The sequence below is a fragment of the Caenorhabditis briggsae genome, assembly GCF_000004555.2.
Source record: "Caenorhabditis briggsae complete genome, chrIV, whole genome shotgun sequence".
In the NCBI taxonomy this organism is placed as follows: Eukaryota; Metazoa; Nematoda; class Chromadorea; order Rhabditida; family Rhabditidae; genus Caenorhabditis; species Caenorhabditis briggsae.
The window spans coordinates 13274945-13283110 of NC_013487.2; the positions used below are offsets into that span (position 1 = coordinate 13274945).

An 8166-nucleotide genomic window follows, 5' to 3' on the forward strand; every position below is an offset into this window, starting at 1 on the left:
TCCCCGGTACATTTTCTGAGCCATTTTTACATGGTGGCTTAGAAAACTCAATGCGCGAAAGTTAGGCCACCATGTTAAAATGACCTAAAAACACACCAGGTGAACATCAGATCATTTCTGAGTTGTGAAAGTTGGGCCACCAAGCCAGATAGCTTATAAAGTTTGCCTGGGTAAGTTCTTCCATCATTCTAGACGTCCTAGGAAAAAATGGTAACGATACGATTTTTTACAAGTAATTCCGGCGGTTCATAGCAATTTTTGTCCACAATCTGTCGATAAATTTGTCGGTAAATTGTCGACAAACAGCATTTTTATCGACAAATTTATCGACAAATTGTCGATAAATGTTGTTTTTATCGACAATTTGTCGGTAATTTTCCGATAAATTTACCGGTAAATTTTTCGATAAATTTGTCGAAAAGGGCGTTTGTCGACAAATCATTTGACGATAAGGCACACTGATTATAACGTGAGTTTCTTGCAATCCCCGCTTTTGAAAATGAAACCAAAAAATCTATATAACAAGTAGTGATTTTCAAAAGTTTTAATTTTGGGAAAAATATTCCGAAAGTGTTAATATTTCTGTTATATTTGTTGAAAAAACACGTTGCTCCCAAAAACTTAACGGTCCATCTTTTGGGAGATTCAAAAGATTCACGTGGCTCACAAAAAATTTTGAAATTTCAGTACTTTGATGTGAAAATTAAAACTTTTGAAATTCACTACTTGTTATATGTCCAATCTATGTCCTAAAATTTAATTGGATTTGAAAAATTTTAATTTTTCATGTATCGTAAAAATTTCCAATTTTAAATACCGACTGAGCTACGCGGCAGCAACCGTTGCTGGAGATCGATTCTTTGTATTAATGGGGTACGGTAGCCATGTCAAAAGTACACCGTCACGCAAAAATGCACTCTCCTGTGTTCGCACTAAAAACTCGAAATTTCACTGTTTCAAGAAAAATTGAAGTTTCAAATAAGTTGGAAGTTTTAGTTAACTTTGCATCTCAAGTTCTGATCAACACAATATAAAAACCTTGAAATTTGACCTGAAATTCGCTGTTAAATTCGGTTTGACCCTATTATTTCGTTGAAAAAAAAACTTTTTTCCTTCTTTGAAGGTCATAAATTTTGCATTTTTCTACTGATTTCTTTCTATATTACACTTTCCTTGACGATACATAGTTTACTACTACTACTACTACTCATATGGTTTCCCTCTCTCTTATCATATAATCAACAAGACACAGACGATTATCATATTAGGCGGGAAGCAGGCGTTTTTTTTCTTGAAGGTCAACATACCGTCTCAACAATGCCCCCTTGATTTCCCTGTCAGGTGGTTAAAGGGGGCGGAGATTAGGAAAAAGAAGTGACCAGCACTTTTTTTCTGAAATTAGTTTTATTCATTTGGCCGGGAGGAGAAGAAGTGAAAGTCGATCTAATTGATGCAACAAATTTATCTTCTAGCCACGGTGAGTTATTCGGGATTTTACATTTTGCTAGGGGTTTGGGGGAATTTCAGAAATGGGAAAAGTAGCTCTTTAGGAAATGAGAAAACAGTAAAAAATTACTGTTTCAAAAATCGATCACTTATTTTACAGAAGCCTAATATTCATTGGGCCAACCGTTGAAGCTTCTGAAACTTTGAGTCTCTCAAAATTGTGAATTCTGAAACTAAATGAGATCCTAAGATTAAGAAGTTCCAAAAGCTAATTCTTATCAGGGTCTCAGAATTTCAGAATCTCAGAATCTCAGAAAATTTTTTGGAAAAATTCAAAAATTACAGATTCAAAAAACGGTTATTTATTTTATACAAATTTAATATTCACTGGGTAAGCCAATTTTGAACTTCTGAAACTCTAATATTCGTGAATTCTAAAACGATAAGATCCTATATGAAGTTCCGAAAACCAAATTTATCACATTTCGGAAAATGAGATCCTGAAACTCTGAATATCAATTTCCTAACCCAAAAAGATGAGTTCGTAAATCTTTTCAAAAATATAAAAGCCAGAATTTACGGGTATCGAGATTTTCGGTTCAAACCAAGAATTTTCGATCACGAATATAATCAATTTCTATTTTTTACCTGAAACAGGAAAATTTTTTTTTTATTGATCTCAGAATCTCAGAATCTCAGAATCTCAGAATTTTTGATTCAGAATCGAAGAATCTTGGAATCTCAGAACCTCAGAGTTTTATTTCCCTCGATTTATGACCATCCTACCCCTAACAACCCCCCTATTCCATCAAAGACCACGTCATCACTTCAATCAAAAAGTGACCAGTCGAGTGTTTCAATTTCAACAAACCCTTTTCTCTATGTTTCCTATTTTTCCACGGTCTATCAACTACTACTATTCCCTTATAGACATCTAGAAAACTCGATTTGATTTTTCTCGAGAAATGGGTCCCTCTCTCTCTCTTCCTCAAATGATGAATGATACCTGATATAGAGACGAGAAGAAGAAGAAGCATTCAATCACACTCTTCTTCTTCTTTTTCTCTTCAGAGGAACGGAGACGTGTTTTTGATATTAGTATCATATCAAAGTAGACCCCACCCTTTTCATCAGTTTCGAAAAAAAGCGGCGCCGGTCCACCCCTTGGTACTAATTTGACCATTCACACCTCTATTATTACTTTTATTTTTTTGAGATTTTATTTATTTTTTGATTCCTGACCCGAAAACACAATGTTATGGTTACAGGTAATATTTTCACGGTTTCAAAATTTTAGAAATTTTAGGGGATGGGTATTTTAACAGTTTTGGATTTTTTACTGATAAAATATTCTTTTAATATGAAAAATATTTTATCAGTTGACCTTTTTTGATATCTTCTACAAGAAATTAAATATTTTAGCTCAAAGTTACCCTTTACGTTCACTTTGAGCTTAATTCCACGTATAGGTTTGGCTTCTATTAGAGCAAATACGGTATAATAATTTTCACTGTTTCAAATTTTTTGAAAATTTTTGAAATATTTCTTGAAATTTCACTATCAATGATGAATTAGAATCAAATTTTGAATTTTAATTTATAAGAAAGTAGTCTTTTTCTCGATTAAAAAAGGCACTATTTCAAAAATTCCCGAATTTTTTGAAAGTTGTGTTCAATTTTAGTCAGCTGTCAAACCCAAGTTTCAAGTCATTTTTTTTAGAATTCACTTTTTTCACTGTTTCAAAGTGTTTGAAATATCAAAGTTTGTAAAAAACAACATTCCACCAGTCGTATCACTTCAAACCTTTTTAACCGTTTCAAAATATCATTAATAATGAAATCATCGCTGGCTAAATTTTTCAAATATTACACCATTTTTTGATATCTTTCACATGAATGGAGATAAATTGGCTTAAAGTCGACGATATGATTTCAAGATTTTTAAATTTTTCGTGTTTCAGTGCCAAATTTAAAGAAAAATTTTAAAAGAACAATAATTTCTTTTTACTAAACTCTAGAATATTCATTTTGCAGGTTGGTGCTCTCGCAGCACTAGCAGTCGTTGTTCATGCTCAAACCACGCCCCTTTTCCCGGTGGCCTGTGAGCTAAACGTTCTGATCGTCCTCGATAGATCAGACTCTGTGAAGGGTGGATTCAACAAGAGTCGAAAATTTGTGACAGATGTCTCTGAAGAACTTCAAATTGGACCAGAAAAGCATCGAGTGGCAATGATTGTCTATTCGGGATTGAGTTATCGACGAGAAGTGTTGCCATGGAATTTTGCGAAGTCCAATGAGGAATTCGTACAAAAAACTAATGCATTGAGAGCCATCGGAGGTACTACCAACACTAAAAAGGTGAATCTTTTCTCTAAACTTCACTATCACTATGTATCGTATCAACTTTACACAACCTATTCGCTATATCAGTCTTGGTATTCTCAAATCAAAACAAGTCAGAACTTTGATTAATATGTTTTCGTGTTTTTGACCAGGAATTTTTTACACCATTTGAATCTAACAAAACAAAAATAGACTAAACTTTTTATCACATTGTTTACTTTTTTCAGGCACTTGAAGTCGCATTGGAGTTAATGGCCCAAAGGAATGTGTCCATTCCGACACTTGTTATGGTTGTCACCGATGGAAGATCGGCTGACGATCCGAAGGGACCAGGGAAACTTCTTCAGGCTCAGCCCAATACCTGGGTCTTCGCGGCGGCAACGGGAGATCCGGAGAAAGTTGATACGTAAGAGAAAGGGAGAAATGGGAGCAAAGAGAGTACCGGCAAAAATTTTGTAAAAGAGAAGTCTAAAAATGAAACATTAAAATTTTGAAAACTACATCATCCAAACTGCTAACTTTCTCGGTTCCTGTAAATCATATCAAGAAGTGGTCAACTGATAAAATGTTTGTCATATCATGATTAGCAATTTGCTCAAAGTTAAGGCGCCCTTCTATTACAGGTTTTATGGTAGACCTGATTAACCAAAATGTGGAAGAGTTTTCGAATTTTTTGAAAATCGCTCAGTTGAAGTTTTTTGAAATCTAGGTGACAGGTTTTGGATGCATTCATTTGTTTAAACAGAAGAAATCATATTTTGACTGGTTCAATAAAAATAGTCAACTTTGGATTTTTGAAAATTTAACTGTTAAATACCAAAAAGAACTAGGCCTGTAGTTTTTCATCATCCTTATAATTAAAGGAGGCGAGACAGCAAAAATTTCGGGGGACAGTTCGCGCCGCGCTTATGTAGACCATCGGTCGTCAGGAGCCTTCGCGCCCCCGTAGCTCAGCCGGTAGCGGCGATGTACCCCTGAGCTGCCTGTCATGAGTTCAACCCCTCATGGGGGTTCTCTATGCAAAATATCAGGAAAACTTTTTTTTTGGTGTCTGGCCTCCTTTAAGAAAGTGCCAAGATTAGCACGGAACTGAGAGTTATGTCATTTGTAAATTGCTTATCTCGCTTTACAAAATTTCTGCAAAAAAGTTATCAATTACAAAAATGAAGCTTTATTTTTGTTTAGTATTTTCTGAAATTTTCAGACAAATTGAAATACTCTAGACCACTTTTGTGGGGCTTCGAAGTTCCCTAAAAAGGCAAAAGGATTACTTTCGGCCGGGTTTGTATTTTTCATCTTTGAATTGTCACGCAAAGCCTTGAGCAACCGAAGAAATGAACAATGAAAAACTCAGTGACCATCGTAAAAAAAATGAATCTCATTTTGGTTCTGGTAACAGCGATACCCCTAACTTTTTATCGCTGAAATAGGATTCACTATGTTCGTGACTGTGATATGAGACACTTTAAGAAAACGGAAAATGAAAGAAATTCCGGATATCATGAAAGCTTTGAAAATTACGTTTCGTTTTTTAGAAGAGAACTAATGGATATCACTGGAAACATCAATCACATTGTCATGCACAGAGGAAGAGATTTGGCAACGGATATTACGAGAAGACTTTTGAGAGAAGCACAGGATAAGTGTAGGACTACAACCACAACAACAACCACTACTACCACAACCACTACTACCACAACCACTACAACAAATCCAATCACAGGTTAGAATTTTTTTCTGTTTCAAGGTTATTCTGAAACAAATCTGAGTAGCTGGAAGTTGATTCCTTTTCTGTGGTGACGTAAAAAATTCGTTATCAAACATGGTTGCATTTTTTCTATCTCTCAGACAAAGGTGCAAAATTTATTTGTGTTTTAGGAAACCTATATTATGATGACATTTAAATTACTTTCATAACAAGTTAGTAACTTTTAACATACTGCTTTCAAAATCTACAGCTTATCGTAAATTAAGTTCTTCGATTTATTTAAATAGAATGTTTGAAATTTATGATAATTGTCTCAATTTAATGAAAAATAGGTCATTTTTATTGAAAATTAGTTATTTATATTTACAATGCTTTTCAAACCTTAAAATATAATAACAATTTTTCATATGCTAACCACCCACTCGAACCCAACTACAAGTTACATTTTTTACGGTTTCCAAATTATTCTGAAAATTATTGGAAGATGTGAAAGTTATTATGTTTTCTTCATCGACTGTTAGTAACTTTTAAGTCAAAATATTGAAATAGATTGATTAGAAAAGTCTATCGCAAATTAAGTTTTCAGATTTTTTGAAACAGTCATTTTTGGGTATTCCTTCATTCAATGAATATGAGAGTGCAAAATGTGTTTCTGTTTCAGGAAAATTTTAAGTATGGATTTCTAGAACTCATTGTAATCTACAAAGGCAATTGTGATGATATTTATGCTGCCTTTCATTTGGAGTTGGTAACTTTTAGAATACTGATTGATCTGAAATTTAGTTCTCGGATTTTTTTGAAACCGATTTCAAATAGTTTATCGCGAATGAAGTCCTCGGTCTTTTTTTGGGACAATAGTTTTCGCTTTATGAAGATTGCCTCCAATTAATAAGATAAACAACTTTTAAGGCTGATTTTTTTCTGTTTCAGAACACTTTTAGCTATAAATTTCTAGAAGTTATTTTACTGGGTGCCAGACTGATAGTAAGTTAGCTAACTTCTAACAATTTCAATGAAAACTCCAAAATCGCAAATACAGATCTCTGTCACTTTAGATATTCTTCTGGAACAGTAATTTTGGGTTCATAATCATTGCCTCCATTTAATGAGAGAAATAAATAAATTGCAAAATTAATTTCTGTTTCAGGAAACATTAAGCTACAAATTTCTAGAACTTATTATAACCGGCGGAGGCTGTTATGGTGAGATTTAAACTTTCTTTCAAGACATAAACATGTCGAAAGTCCCCAGCCCGATTTTTGAAATATTACCTTGAGCTACAAAGTTCTAGAACTCATTGAATGTGCACAGTGCAGAATACTACAAGAAACCGTTTATTTCTAAGTTAGTTAATTTTATCAAAGCGAATTGCCGATCAAAAATTTAATTCCTTTCCTCTGTCGGTGTTTTCCAGGAACAGTAAAATTATTTCTGTTTCTGTGAACTTTTAGATAAAAAATTCTGGAATCAATAGCAATCGACATACCGCTGTCAGGTGAGATAACAATTTCCATTCAGGAGTGAATTTCCAAAATTTAGAAATCGAGCCACCTAAAACCTCTGTTATTCTGCACAAGCGCTGATCATGAGTACATTAGTACAGCAGTTTGGGCCAAGTTAAGTTATTTATGATTGTCTCGAAGCAAGTACTCGTTTTCTTAAAAACGTTAATATTTCAATCGTGTGGGTTTAAAATGACTCTGAATTCTAAAATAGCATTCAAACAAATATCTATGTCTATGATAATTTCTACGGTTTCAACAAAAATATATTTGAAGTTGCTACATTTTATAGGTGATAGATGCTTTTTTCTCGTTTCAATGGTCTTTTAGCTAAAAACGTTTGAAAATGGATACAATGTGCACAACGCTGTCAAATGAGACAGACTGATCCCGAATATTAATTCACTTTGATAGTTTTTTCGAATGTTCAGAATCGAGCCACATAAATGCTCTGTTATTCTGCGCAAGAGCTACTCACGTTTACAGTATTACAGTAGTTTTGTTCAAATCAAGATTTTTTGTTAGAATGGTCTTGAAGCAAACAGTTTTTCGTTTAAAAAAAGTTAATCTTTCAATCGTCCGATTTTAAAATGACTCTGAATTCCTGTGCTTATTATAGTTTGGAGTTCCAATTAAGATTTTGTTCAGCAACTGAAACAGTAAACGCTTGGCAGACTTCCACGTTAAGAAATAAGGCAATTATTGAAAATTGTTCATCTCGTACAGAAAAACATATACATCCTACTTTTGGTTCAGAAACTGTCGTAATTTTATTTTTCACAGAATTCGGAAAAATTTTTACTGCTTTAGCGAAAGTTTATTGAAGAATTGCTAACTTGTGTTGTAATTGACGTAATGCCGGATTATGAAACATGAAATGATGTTTTTATGTAAACTTGCGGAATCTTATTTCTGCTGCAGTAAACATCAAACATAATAGAAACGACCCGGTTTTCCAGTTTTTTTTGTATGATTATTCAATTATGCCTTCAATCTAGATTTATCTAGAGCTTCGATGTTCAAAGCGTAAACTAATAAAATATCGATCTCCTTCTCAGGTAATTTTCCGCAACTTGCCCATCAAAACGGCAGCATTGCCACCGCCACTCCGCAACGCTGCCGTTTTGAAAAGTATTATGCCGTTAGCGGCCCTTTTTCTGCTAACTGT

The 8166-nt window shown here is 33.9% G+C and overlaps 1 protein-coding gene across 1 annotated transcript in view; it reads left to right on the forward strand.

The window, feature by feature from the left end:
- Nucleotides 1–1450: 1450 nt before the first annotated feature.
- CBG21291 overlaps nucleotides 1451–8166 on the forward strand; it is a gene marked incomplete at both ends in the record, with an annotated part of 9906 nt that continues 3190 nt past the window's right edge. Inside the window, 4 exons of the mRNA XM_002648923.2 lie at nucleotides 1451–1477; nucleotides 3480–3803; nucleotides 4016–4194; nucleotides 5324–5511. Of these exons, the coding sequence (XP_002648969.2) occupies nucleotides 1451–1477; nucleotides 3480–3803; nucleotides 4016–4194; nucleotides 5324–5511 (718 nt within the window). The remainder of the gene's footprint in view (nucleotides 1478–3479; nucleotides 3804–4015; nucleotides 4195–5323; nucleotides 5512–8166) is intronic.